The sequence below is a fragment of the Columba livia genome, chromosome 2 (genome assembly GCF_036013475.1).
Source record: "Columba livia isolate bColLiv1 breed racing homer chromosome 2, bColLiv1.pat.W.v2, whole genome shotgun sequence".
In the NCBI taxonomy this organism is placed as follows: domain Eukaryota; kingdom Metazoa; phylum Chordata; class Aves; order Columbiformes; family Columbidae; genus Columba; species Columba livia.
Window position 1 is genome coordinate 38,453,977 of NC_088603.1, and position 13,735 is coordinate 38,467,711.

Here is a 13,735-nt window from a genome sequence, read left to right on the forward strand (position 1 = left end):
AAAAAAAAAAAAAAAAGAAGGGAACGCGTTGCTACTTCAGTCAGTGGGGAATGATGATTAATGATACATACAAATTGTATTAGTAATTCAGACTGGAGTAAGTTGAGTGTATATGGACGGGGAGATTCTGTTTGCATTTTGTTGAGTGCATTTGCTTACCTGTTGATACAACAGTAAGTTCTAAAGTATAAAAAAGCTTTCAGGCAGAAACCCTCAGGAAGCTAGAATATGGAACAGTTCAGATTCCTTATTGCTGGTCTTTCATCTCAGCAAAGTATATAAAAAGTTACCAAGACAGCAAAACTGCCTTCCTTAATTTATTCCCTTGACACTATCCTTCTAGCCCAAATTATTCAAGTTTTGTGTTTACATCCACTAATGAGTTCTTCTCTCCCACTCAATCAAATATTTCATCACAACATTGAACTAGAAAGTCTGTTTTAATTATAGAGAAAATTATTTTCTCACATGTATTTTTTTTATTTTCAGTTCTTACTGAAAGTAGAATTCCCTATCATCTCTTTTGACAGTGAACTACTACAGAAAAGCAGTAATACACATGTATTTCTCCAGCTTTCCATCTTGGTTTTAAGTGTTAAACTTTCCACAGTGTTGCTTGGTGCTCTGGTCCCCCTTGTGTTACGCCACACAATTCCAATGCAGAAGAGAATCAAAAAGAGGAGAAATTTGCATGTATAGTTAATATATTCTAAAAATATGCCAGTGGGTTCTGTTTATAGGTAAAAGGTCCAGACTATCACTTTTCCTTTACTAGAATGGAGTTCCCTGGAGACCATGTATGGGACGTGTTGAGTACCATTCCTGTGTGACCTGGGGGATAAGAGTGGAGGGGAGTCAGTTCAGTGGGTTTGGAAATGTCAAAGAAATAAATTGTTATCCCTTCTTCACTTTTCTGTCAAAGGTATCAGATATCAGCCTGGATAAGCATAGCTATTGTAATGCTGGCTGGAACAGCCGTCTCTCTGCTTCATCTCTGATTGGCACCTAGAACACAAGGGTTGTGGGAGGGGGAGGTTTGCAGCTGATGAGCAACTGGAATGTGAAGTTGTGATTTCTGTGTAGGCCAGGAACTGGAGAACGCGCACGGCAGATCTGGCTCTTCAAAGCACTGAAGGGCTTTTATGCATATCCTTGGGATTAACATAATTATGAAGTAAGAAGGCCTTCCTTTTGAAGAGATTATTGAGAAAATCTCTTCAACATTGACTTGGGTTTTTTCCTACTTGCTGATTAAGGTTCTTTCTGTAGGAGGTACAATTAGTCCCGTACTTGATACTTTATCCAAAAAATTGATGAGATGTCTAATCAGCCTGTTGCTTAAACTTTAACAAGAGGTGTTATTAGAGAAAATTCTTATGTGTTGGTAGATCTTAAAAGTGATTTACAAATATTACTGTTCACATAGACATCTATTAAGTATTGTTATTCACATTTAGATGTACTGAAGTTAGAGGTTGTGAATTGTTTGAAATAAAACACATTGTGTTTTTTAACTGCAGACTCTTATCTATAGGCTGTAACTATAACTTGTCTTGCCTTACATAATAAAATAGAAAAAGTTTATCAGGTTCTAAGACATTACTCTTCCTGTCTGTAGAAAAAGACCTAGAGTTATAATTTCAATCTAATGTAATGTTTTTCCATTTCTGTCTTTCCAGTTCTCTAAAAAGTATGTGAGGACAGGCATGGAAGGTAAAAACCCACAATTTTAGAGTAAGAATTGATCAGGAAAGTGACAATCTGGCCCGCTTTAAGAATTTCTTTTTTCTATTGAATTCCCTGCCTATGTGAAATTAACTTCCCTCTTAAATACCACAAAAATAAACCCCTGCCTATTCAGTGTCCCCAAATTTTGCTGTTCAATAAGCAAGACGCTTGAACAACCAACACACCAAAGGCAGTGCCATGCTTAGATATATTTAACTTTTCATGCTTTCTGTAATTAGGAACAGTATTTTACACGGTCTCTTGTCTACAATTTAGGAATTGCTGTGTGGCTCCGGACAGCATTACTAAATAATTCTGCACAAGCAACATCCTCAGCTCCCTCACAGAGGAATCACAGAATGCTCATAGTGTGGCTGATGTTTTTTCCGAACTGATTAAGTGGCATTTTACCCTCAAGATGCATATTGATCTTTTTTTTTTCAGTTGGGACATTTTGACTACAGTTGATGCAATGGAAAGTTTGATAAAATAACAAAATCGACAGCTTAATTGTAGGGGAACTCTTTGTTTAGTACATCTGACGTAGCTATTAAATATCTATACATGTGTGTGCATGTTACAGTTACTGTTTTCAATGATTTTATTTTTCCTAATTTGAAGGCATGTGGCCAAATTTATTATTGGTATAGTATGTTTGAATTCATCTTAAGTATCTCTGTTCAATTTCTGAGTGTGTATATGCACACATTCCCATTCTTATGCATCCCATATATGCACACAGAGATATTTGTTTAACTTCAGGGCATCACTTAGAGTAAATTTAGTCTGTTTTAGTAAACTTTGTTGCCTGAGAGATTTAGAGATTGTAGAGTGTTAGAATATTGCTCTGTTTCAAGTAGGCAGTTTGCAAGATCATTTGCGAGTAATTTATTTACTATTACTCAGACTGATGGCACTCTTATTTTCTAAGCATGGATAATCACACTTCCTGCCAGGAGTACACAGTTGAAGAAATAAAATCAGTGTAAGTGCTGTTGCAGACAAGCAAAACTTTGAAAAAAACTTACATAGGCTCGGAATTTGAGATACCCATAGGAATTGCATAACAGCGTCTTTAGATGAGTCTCAGCAACAAAGACCTGTTCTAAACACTTACAGAGAATTCAGTGTAAGTCCTCAGAATGAAGGTGGGATTCCTAACTCCAGCATTTGTTAGATTCTTCTTGTTGGCTCTGAGTTTTTAGATGTCGTGTTAGACAACATCAATTAACTTGACTTGAAAGAAATCCCAAGGCATGCAGTTCATGGCATCTGTTGTCTCTGTAATGACATGGGTTCTGCACCTAGATTATTTTTTATAAATGCATTTAAAAATGGAACACTCTATGCACTTATAGGGGTGCAACTTCTTCAATCTATATATTAATCTGAATTTTGTGGAATAAATCTACAAGTGGATTCAGGCTCACTGTTGTCACCGTGGGGCATTTGTTAAGCCTCTCATAGCTGCCGCCTATTCCTGTAGGCACTCAGGAAACCTCCACATTCCAGTTCCATTTCACTGTCTAAAACTACTGGTCTCTTGATGTTGCTGGTTTGATGGGACTTTGGCTCCTAATTAAACCCATGTTTAGAAGTCAAGTCCTTTATGTTCTGATTTTGTAAATGCAATCAGAGCACATCAGGTGGGCATGGAACACTGCAGTATGTCCTGTTGTACTTACCAGCCACCATTTAGGGAAACACTTTGAGAAAAGGATGCTGGCTTCTTACATTTCCTGATAAAAGCTTTGGGTACCAGAACCCGAGCTAAAGCCCAGTCATTACTGATAAGAGTTTCTTGGGATTTTTGGGGGGGGAAGACTGCTCGTGCAGTTATTTCAAATGTCATCTCTACAGTTTTACTTTCATGTTCACACACTCACTGAAGAACCTGTTAACCAAAAATCATGAGTGAATACATACCAAATTATAAAGGCAGCTGTGCTGAGACATTCTAGTTGACCCTGAAATTATATGTCATTTTGTATGTACGAGAACTGATAGGAACCATTTTGGTTTTGCTTTTAATTACATTTCAGGAGCTACCTTTCAGTGGAAACACTGCCTTTTAGCCACAAGTGTCAGATTAACATTAACAAGTGTTAATGTTGATTAAAAAACCACCACCACCCCCCCTCCCCAAACAAACAAACAAACCCAGAGTAGTTTGCTCAGGCGTATTGGGTCAGAGAGGTACGAAGGGTATTGAATTTGGCTTCCACATTAATTCACATCCTTCATTGTTGTTGTTTATTGAAAGCTTATGAATGGATTTCAGTTTTGTTCTTGGTTGTTATTTAAGGTCTTTTTCATGTCTGCCTACAAAGCAGCTTGATGCTTGATTAATTTTCTGAAGCTTGTCAACATCATTATGTGAAATAGATATTAAAGTTCCATAGTGCTCAGTTCTGTTAGTGGATTTTGAGCACGGTGGAGGGAGCAGGGATTGCCGTCTGCTGCCATGGGGACAGTGCTCTCCCAGTGCTCTGCAAGGCCTGTACGGGTCCTGTTCCTAGATGGGAATTACCACAAAATGCCTTTTATCCACAGTCCTGGGAGTAAATTTGAGTTTTGTGGTGTGTTTGCCAGACAACACTAAAGTACTGAATTCATTCCCAGTTACCTGCGGTGAAAGGCTGACAGAGCCAGCCCTGCCGTATAGTGAGAAACATCATCTGGGTTTGGTTCTGCAACTGCTCCAGATTCCAGCATTGAGTTGTCTCTGTGGACCAGCTTTGTATCTTTGAGTGTAAATTTTTCTTTACTTCCTTATGCTAATTCTGCTTGACTAGGGTTTGAGCCATTCATAGGTATAGGTTTCTTGTATTTGCTTTACAATATGCATTTTAAGAGCATGTAGTGTATGGCCCTTTGGTGCTGTTAAGAAGGTGAAAGGCCTCCCAGTACCCCATAGATGCAAGAGGTTCTTGTGTTTCAGCTTGTAGTCAGCTGGCTGTACTATTAATTTACTTATTAAATCAATGGCACAGGATCTTGTGCAGCTACAGAATGCATAGAATATAAAGAATTGCAACTGAATCTTGAGAGCCCTTAGACAAGAGACATTTGATATGTAACTAGAAGGAAGGAATTTGAGTTCTTTTAACTGAGTGTGTGGGGACAATTTTTTCAGATTTGGATGACTGTTTTACTTTTCTGCCTTTCAGATGCTTTGTGTTCCTGTTCAACAGCATTCACTGTGACTAAAACTTGAATTTTTAAGAGGCATACTGCTTATTTTCTCCAGCATATGGCTTCATGATGGTCCATCAACAGAGCAAGGCTCTTTACATCAGTTGCACAGACCTCTCTCACTTGAGCTTGTGCCATATCTGGTAGCAGTGGAGCAGTGGTTGGCTCTTTTTTTTCCTTTGCAAACATGACATGCCAGCAGATAATGACAACACAGTTGATTTCACAAACACTTCTCTGAGTTCAGTGGCATTCAGAAATCAATTGTTTCATTCTAAGTGTTGGAGAAGTGTCTGATGTACATAGATTCATTTTTCTGTTTCATGCTGGTCTAAACTTGGTCCCGCTTGGCCAAATGTGTTTAGTCTTAACTCCTATTGTCTGCAGTAAGCCAGCCCCTTATCTAAGAACCTCTCTTGTCTACAAAGTTAATCTTCCCTGATCAGTTCCCTGCTGAAAATCCAGCCATTCCAGCTAACCCCTCCTTACCCTCTCTCCGCCATCCAGTATTCTGTTCCTCCTTGCTGCCTAATTTTCTCTTCTGTTAGTTTTGTCCCATTGCTTTGCAGTTCATACTGCCCCCTATTCGCCTCTTTTAGTGATCCTTCCTGATGAGTCTTAATTTTAGCTTTCTCATCACCTTACCTGATTTCATTGTAGTCTGCAGTCTTCTCCCTGCTTTGCATTTTTGCTTGTTTTTCTCTCTCAAAAGTTTTTAGTCTCATCACCAAGCTCTCTCACTCCTTTTGAGTTGTTAGTCCTTCTACTTGTCTGTTATTTTCAGGCTTCTTTCAACATGGTGGATTTTGTCGATCTGCTTTCCTTCTGTATTCAAATCCCAAATGCTGCCTCAGTCTTTCCCTTTCCCTGCTCACTTATGTGATCCAAATTCATCGTCGCACTGTGTTCCTTTTCCATTATTTCAACGTCCTCTTTCGGTGACATCTAGTCTCTACTTCATGTAGTACAGTGCAGCTTCCCTTTCTGCAGTCACGGACCTCTTGCCAGGTCAGTCCCAGAGATCACTCTTGCCCTCTCCTTCTCTCCATCTGCCTCCTCACCAGAGTCTCTGTCCCAGGCTCTTCCTTCCCCTCCTCCAGTCTAACTTTGGACTCCCTGCGTTGGCAACTAAATTGCGGTGGTAGTACAACTTGGAGAAGCCTTACAGGAAAAACCCAACCTTTTCTTCTAACACATATTCATTATTGCATGGGAATGGAAAATGCATTGTCTTGCCCCATGCTGAAGCTGTCAAGAAGTGAAGAATGATTGAGAATTAAATCCTGAGTGATTTCACTAACCACGTTCAAAATCTGATTTTTGTTTATTAAAAACTCATAACTTGGATCCACTACTCTGAGGCCCTGAAGTCATTTGAATTACAAGTCCCTACCCCAAGTGGGAGTGGGGAGGGAAGAGTGGAAGGTTGTTAAAAAAATTCTTACAGCATTTTCCCGTCTTTATTTTCAGAACTGAATGAACCATATGGATGAGATTAAATAATAATATTAAACAGTAATAATAATAAAATCTGCCAAAGGCAAAAATCCTGCATAGAAAGTATCAGCTTGAGTAGTTAAGGTTTGGCAAGCATATAAGCAACTGAAAGCAGGGGGGGGTGTTAAATGAGAAGTTTTGGGCAACCTTATTAATAGACTGTTGCTAGCAGCTCTGCCTATAATAAACAACTTACTTGATTAAAGTTCCAGGACTATATTCTACTAATCCATGTAAAATGGAACTTGGTCTAGAAACAGATGCACTCCAGATATGACTCATTTAGTCTGCTGTAGTGTTTTAAATTAGCTTTTAGTTGTTTGTCAGTTTGAAAAAAATATGTGATTAAAAAAAAGAAGTACTCACGGTTTTCTTTAGAAGAGAATATTACTGAAGCTTGTGCTGTGATTGGTGAACTTCTGGATTTTTTCCTCTCTGGTTGTGAGAAAAAAAGACATTGACTGTTATAGTCTAGGATAAGGGGAGAAGGGGCATTATTTCTTTGAAGAAAGCAATATTTGCTTTTGATTTGTGTGCCTCAAATGCATAATTCCACTTACTTCATAGGCTACTGTTTAGGTTCTGAGTTGCTGAAGAAGTAAGGCTGAAGTATCACACCGTGAGTGCACAAGCTTTTGTCTGACTGCCATTCTACCTCTCCTCCTTTCTTTTCTAAATCAAAAAGTAAAGTTGGATTTCAGTCTTATTTGGGGAGGAGAGGCAACGTGGCTGTTATGCCTCTAGAAGAGACGTCAGCATCTCTTGAAGAGAAGTGTCTGTCAGGAACCAGAATTTACACAGGCCAGACATGAATACCCCAGTTACAGGAAAGGGTGCAGTCAGTGCTCATACCTTATTAGACGTTATAGGAACTGACAGTCTCAAGGCACTTCAGTACGTGGGGTTGGTTGGTTGGTTGGTCTGCGTGTGTGTGTGCTTTCCCCTCCCCTCCATTGGAAATGAAGCTTTTGCTTTTCTGTAAGCTGCAGGGCAGTTCTCCCTCAGGAGTGCAGGCACAGCGTGGTCCCTCTGGCCCTTGCAGACTTTCTGCACGTTTGTGAACTTTGCTGGGTGAACCAGAAAGACACACGTGCTCACCACGTGCTGCAGCTTTGCTCACTGCCTGCACATGGGCAGGGCAGGTAACAGGAAAGGCAGCCCAGTCTGCTATTGAGAGGCCTTTAATCAATACAGAGAGATGGAGTAGCTAATACTGCAGGACAGAGCCAAATCACCCAAGTCTGGGACAGTTTCACTTACAGCTTTACTTAAACCTTAATTACTGTGAAGAATAAGTGCAAGTAAAGAGGGACAGTGACAGCGCTGAACTGCAAACAATCCTGTGAAGTTTTTGTCATCGCTGTCATTTTTACATGTTGCTTGCCAACCTGTGTTTTTGTGTATCATTCTTTGACAGACTTTGATCCTTTACCGTGCTACTATTGAATGAAACAAGTTGCTAGGATAAAAAAAATCTCAAAGAACAAAAAACCTGGAATAGTTTAATGGCTTCCTGAAGTATTAAAATCAGCCTTTGCCATTTTGTCTATGCAGAAACTCTTATAGTCTTGGAATAAAAATACAGCATAGATTACTTTTCCTGAAAGCTGTTAGGTAGAAATTATCCCTTTCCCTTTGTTTATGCAACCAGTTGGCTCCAGAGAAAGCAAAGAGCTTGGTTCTTACTAACTTCAAATAATCCATTTCTTAGTTTTGTTGGTTGACTTTGGTTTGTTTTGGATTTTTTTTTGAGTTTTGTTTGTTTGTTCATTTTCTTCTTTTTTTGAGCAGGACGACTGTACCATTAATCTGAAACAAACAGAAGGGGGAAAAGGATAGTCTTGTTATCTATTGTGTATACTGATTGCATTTTTTTCTTACAGGGACAAGCTGATCTGCTCAAATATGCTAAAAATGAAGCACTGGAGAATCTGAAACAAATCCATTATGCCACTCTTACGTGTGGACTCAATAAGCCAGGCACTGAAAATGCAGAAATCTCAAAGCCCCGTCGAAGTCTGGAAGTGATACCTGAAAAAGCAGGTGATGAAAATGGAGAATGAGAGAATGCTCTTCTCGTAATTATGGAGTTTATAACTCTGTGACCAATTGTAGCTGCATAGGACTTTTGCTTTGCACTTACTGTTGGAAAATATTTGGAATTTTTAAAGCACAACTGGAGAAGCTAATTGCAATCTGTTGAAACTGTGAATGTATGTAGCAACTCTGCTTGTGAAGGCAATGATATTGTGTAACATGGAAATTACATTATTGGCCAAAATATAGTATATATGTAAAAGATACTGTAATTCAGTAATAGTGTGCTGAAAAGTTCATTATAGTGCCATAGGGAAATGGACGTTTGTTGAGTGAGCTGTAACTAGAGGGGAAGTCAGCTGACAGAATTTAACAAGATGCCTTGATTTTCAAACAAATTGGATGCACAGGTTCTTTATTTCTTTGCACAATTTGTTAATTGTGCTGGTGAGGGGAATTATTCTTTTGAAAATCAGGTCCAGAAAAGTAGAATCCATGTGTTCCACACTATATGTAATTCAGCCGCTCAGATATTTGGGTTTGAAGTGGTATTGATTTTATTGTTGAGCCATAAATTAAAATGAGAATGTAATTAGACAGTGATCACTGACTTCAGTGCACTATAGGAGAGCCATTATGTAAAAGGAACGTGCAATCAATCTGATAGCCTATGTCAGAAGAAGATACATACCTATTTTGCCTAAGATCTTCTGCAAATGTGTGTAGATAATGTGACCAAACTGCAAGCAAAATGTTGTAAATAGTTTTTCATTTTGTGAAGTGAAGTGCTCATATTAAAGAGTTTTATGAGATTGCTCCCAGACAGTAAAGCTTTTAACTAAATTTTAACTTTTTTATTTTTCAAGTATTTTCTTCCTTACCGAATAGATGATATCTCAATAAGCAGGTTTGTCAAAAGAAAAAATTGTTGTTCTGGTTCTGTTTTGGTTTTCTGACAACATTAGGTAAAGGTATTGTAGCTGATATGCTCATTGTAAAATGACTATACCAACCTAGAGTGTTCTCTTACTGTTTCTGATTTAACAATAAAATGGACTATATCATTACAGAAGCTAATAAATTTGAAGAAAAACAAGCAAAGCCCTACAAACTGCAGATTTTGTTCAGTTGTGGGGAAAAAGGGAAAGACGGTGATGTCTGTTGAAGAACATTGTTTTAATCGGAGGTCTTCAAGACACGCGTTCTACATTTTTTTCAACCAATTCAAGATGCTGTTTCTGCATTCAGATTGCCGTGAACATTAACATATATATATAACGTCCTGTAAAAGTCAATGGAGCGCTGACCAAGAACATTGGTATACTTACACATAATTTGAATTATTAGGAACTTAAATTTATTTTCTAGTCATTATAAAATTAAAAGGGACAGGGAAGATGAAAACAATTTGTATAGTAAATGTCACATCTAGAGACTGCACTTTTAAATGTCAAGCTGCATGGGTTAGAAGCAGTTTTAGAAGGTGCTAAGCAATTTCAGTGTCTAGTGACAGATTGTATACCTCAATGTTATGATCCTACCAGGAGCGAGTTATATTCCGTGTTGTACAAAATGAAACATTTAACCTGTTGTAAACACCTGCAAACATCGCTTTTTAAATAGTCCTTCTCTGTGTTGTCAGCTGGAAGCCTTCCAATTGTGCCTGAAGTCGATGGGAAGCAACATGAAATTCACCGTTGCTAACTATGCTCCAAGCCAGTATGAAGTCTTACAGGGCCAAATCTATCAGATCTAAATCTGATTTATCTATTGCAAAATAACTGTGTTAGATCAAGATTCAGCCAAGCTGTAAATATATAAGGTTAGTTTCACTTTATCAGAAAATCCTAAACCTAGACTGTTGGAATTTTACTATTGACTTTTAGTCCTAATTGAAGGGCGTAGCCTGTGGGAAAACGTCGGTATGGTTAGCATGACGCTTCAAAGAGGCCTAAAAGCTGGGAAAGCTCCATTAGTGGTCCTGGCCCACCCCTGTCTGCATGGCATTTGCTGAATGATGTCATTTATATTACACATGAAGCATTACTGTGGAGTCTCTCCAGGCAGGTTATTCTTAGCATTTGTATATTTCTGTTTAGCACATTACAACCTGGAAGGAGATGAGGAAGCATTGAAAGGATTAAACATAGTTTGGTGGGGTTTTTTTCCTCATTTTAAGGAAAAAGGAAAAGTAAGTGAAGGATGAGTATCACATAAGCTAGAGCCATCAGATTTTATATGTTCAACTCTACAACATATATAACAGCTTACTCTGATTCTGTTCTTTCTTGTTAGAAAGGAAGAGAATACATTTTTTTGGAGTAATATCCTTGCATAGTATCTGCTTAAAAAAAAAAAAAAAAAGTTAAAATACATGCATTTAGCTAAGTGACCATTTAAATATGTTTGGATACAAGTATAGTGCTGATTCCTTAAAATGGAGGTCACTGTTGTGCATTATTCATACTCAACCCAGATCTGTATGTACCATAAAGCCTTAAAATGAACTCAGTCAAGCAGCTGTTTTGAAGGATGATGTGTAGCTAAAAATCCTTTAGGGAGTTTACATGTTGCATGTTAAAAGAATGCAGGATAAACACCTGCAAGCAAAGTATCAGGCTCTATTGTTAACCCAGTGATGATAATTTCAAAACCAACTTTATTAGCGTATTTTTCTCAGTTGCACGTTCTTAAAGCGTTCTTTGTGTTCTAGTCCTTTTTACAGTGTTCAGTTTAGATTAGACAGAAGAAGAAGCACCCAAGAGCTGGGAAGTATTCCAGATAAAATTAATCACAGGTTGACTTTACACTTTTTTTTGCCTTTATTTTGTTAAATGTGCCGTAATACAGTGGAACTGTTTACATAGTTTTGAACTATGAAAGATGGAGCCAAAACACAAGTGACTGTTTATCTGACTGCCTTTTTGGCTTTTGTTTGGCTCCAGTAATTAGTGAGTGAGTATGGGTGTGTATGGAGATCTGAGTGAACATATTGCTAAATTTAAAATAAAATACTAATTGGGAAAGGAAAAGTTCACACACAGATTAACCATGAGGATGCTAATAGTGAATTCACTTTTTGAATGCAAGAAAAAGGCTGAACAGTGACTGCTAGAAAAAGGAGCATCTCTTTAAGCCTCATCTGCGTTCTTCCTGCCTAAACTCTCCACCTTACCGGTTGTGCTTGGTGTGGTATGTAGCCATTGAATAGTTAATTACAGAGCCCAGGACCATGTCCTTCATCCTCTGACCTCACCAGCCAGCTACAGAAGACAACTCTGTTCTCCAGGAATTCCCACAGCAGCACTTAGCCAGGGGCACTGCTGAGCCCGTTGATGCCACTATAAAACAGCAAAAGCCTTCGAAACAGAGCTGGGGGCGAAACTCTGGTCCTTCTGCTGTTGGCGGTAGCCTTCTACTCCAGTCAGTGGGATCACGATTTACATGCAGTGTTGCAAAATTTCCCTTTTTTCTCAGGTACCTTCATATTCTCAGGTTACTGCAGCAAGGAGTACTAGATTGGTGCCCCACACAATTTCACAAGCTTGCTCCTGCAGCACGGTGGGGTGCTCTGTGACTCAAGCCTTTTTTCTGCTCCTTTGTACAGCACAGGAACATTTTATAAGACTCCATGCCTGGTTACTGTATTCACTTTTTCCTGTTTTGAAGTTGAAGCAGCAGAGAGATGATTCAGAGTTGCCAGCATGAAAAATGGAAGTGAGTTCCAAGATGACTAAAGATTATAACTCTGGTCTACTAATCAAATGAACTAATCTGAAAGGACTGAATCCTCCACTCTTGCAGTGTATGATTTCCTAGTTTTCTACTGCATGAATGTTATTTTATTGCTAACACTGATTTCTTCTTGCTGTGTGCATTGTTTACTGCACAGATCAAGGAAACTCCTGAATGTCGTGTATTCAGTATCATCGTCTTTCATTAAGCCTTAGCCTACCTAGGTTTACACTTGTGTGAGCCAAAGGTTCAAAATGAATGTAAAGAGTAATATTTGCAAAAAGGCCACCATGCAGCCATTTTTATGGTGCAGTATGTACATGCAATGACATTTATTTCACTGTGAAATTATTTTATCCCCATAGAGCTAACAGTTGGAGAGCTGCTGCCGGAGGATGACTCGCCCATGGGGTTTTAATACCATAAGCAAAATTCTGAAACTGGGGAAGTCGCCAGTTTGCCACTTTTGACTGTAATGGGTGTAGAACTTCACCGCTTTTTTTTCTTTTTCTATTCACACCTACTCATTGTGACCAATGAAGCTTTCTAAATGGAATATTTAATAACTCAGTTTAAAAATTAATAGATCTGCATGTATTTTATAATGACCTCCAGTCTTTTGAACTCCTGTAAGCATTAAAAAAAACATCTCCACAGTTCTTACCACCCCCCGATTCCTTCTGCTCTCCGTATTTTGAAAGCAGCTGTGGGACAGGCCAGTTTGATAATATTCAATACTAAACCATGTGATGCTCTTTGTTCATTACAACTTGTTTTCAGAAAAAGGCAGTAAAACTCTTGAGGTTTTCTGGTTATTTCTGTTTCTGGACACTATTAAACTTCCCTTTCTGACTCATCACTTCTGTTCTCTGGGTGGCTGTGAAAAGACAGGGTAGCAGAAAGATTAGAAACAGGACTTCAGTACAAGAGAAACAACAAGCCCTCAGAGGCTTAGGTGGAGCATCCATCGTAGTCAATTGAGTTGGATTTTCGGTTAAAAACAGAGATTTGGCTGTTGTGAACATCTCCTGCTTTGTGAAGGGCAACCCAATCTTGCTAAGCCACCTGCAGTCCATACAAGAGCCTTCTGAGATGTTTTATTAGTTGTCTGTTTCCCATGGAGATAAATGTGGACCAGCAGAGGATCTTCTCGCTGGGTGCAGCGCTGACCTGTGCGGTGGTGACCGTCTGGGAGAAGGAAAGTGGCAGGGCCAGGAAACAGCGCAGGAACTCAAAGGCCTGAGCTTTGTTCTTCAGCCCTCAACTTCCTGCATCGATAAATTGGAGGAAATGACACCTACCACTTTCTGAAATAGCAGAAGAAACACACTATGTCATCGCAGAAAAAAAATAACTCCCACAGAAGGCAGCTAGGAGTGACATAAACTGACATAAATAGTACATTGTGAGAAGGCAGCGCTTTTTGTGTTTAAATGCCACGTACTTTAAGTTTCACTAGATTCTGTTTTCCAGTGTGCACTGATCCCTACATAGTTTTTCAGTGGCATGTACTTAGCAGACATACTCAGATGTGCTGATTGGT

General features: G+C 38.8%; 1 protein-coding gene across 5 annotated transcripts in view; it reads left to right on the plus strand.

The window, feature by feature from the left end:
• The window catches only part of PLCL2 (phospholipase C like 2), a 102,867-nt gene extending 93,309 nt beyond the window's left edge, over positions 1–9,558 (plus strand). For all 5 annotated transcript variants that reach the window (XM_065051482.1, XM_065051479.1, XM_065051481.1 and 2 more), the window contains one exon: positions 8,304–9,558. In XM_065051482.1, coding sequence (XP_064907554.1) covers positions 8,304–8,483 — 180 coding nt within the window. In that variant the 3' untranslated portion in view covers positions 8,484–9,558. The remainder of the gene's footprint in view (positions 1–8,303) is intronic.
• The last annotated feature ends 4,177 nt before the right edge of the window (positions 9,559–13,735 follow it).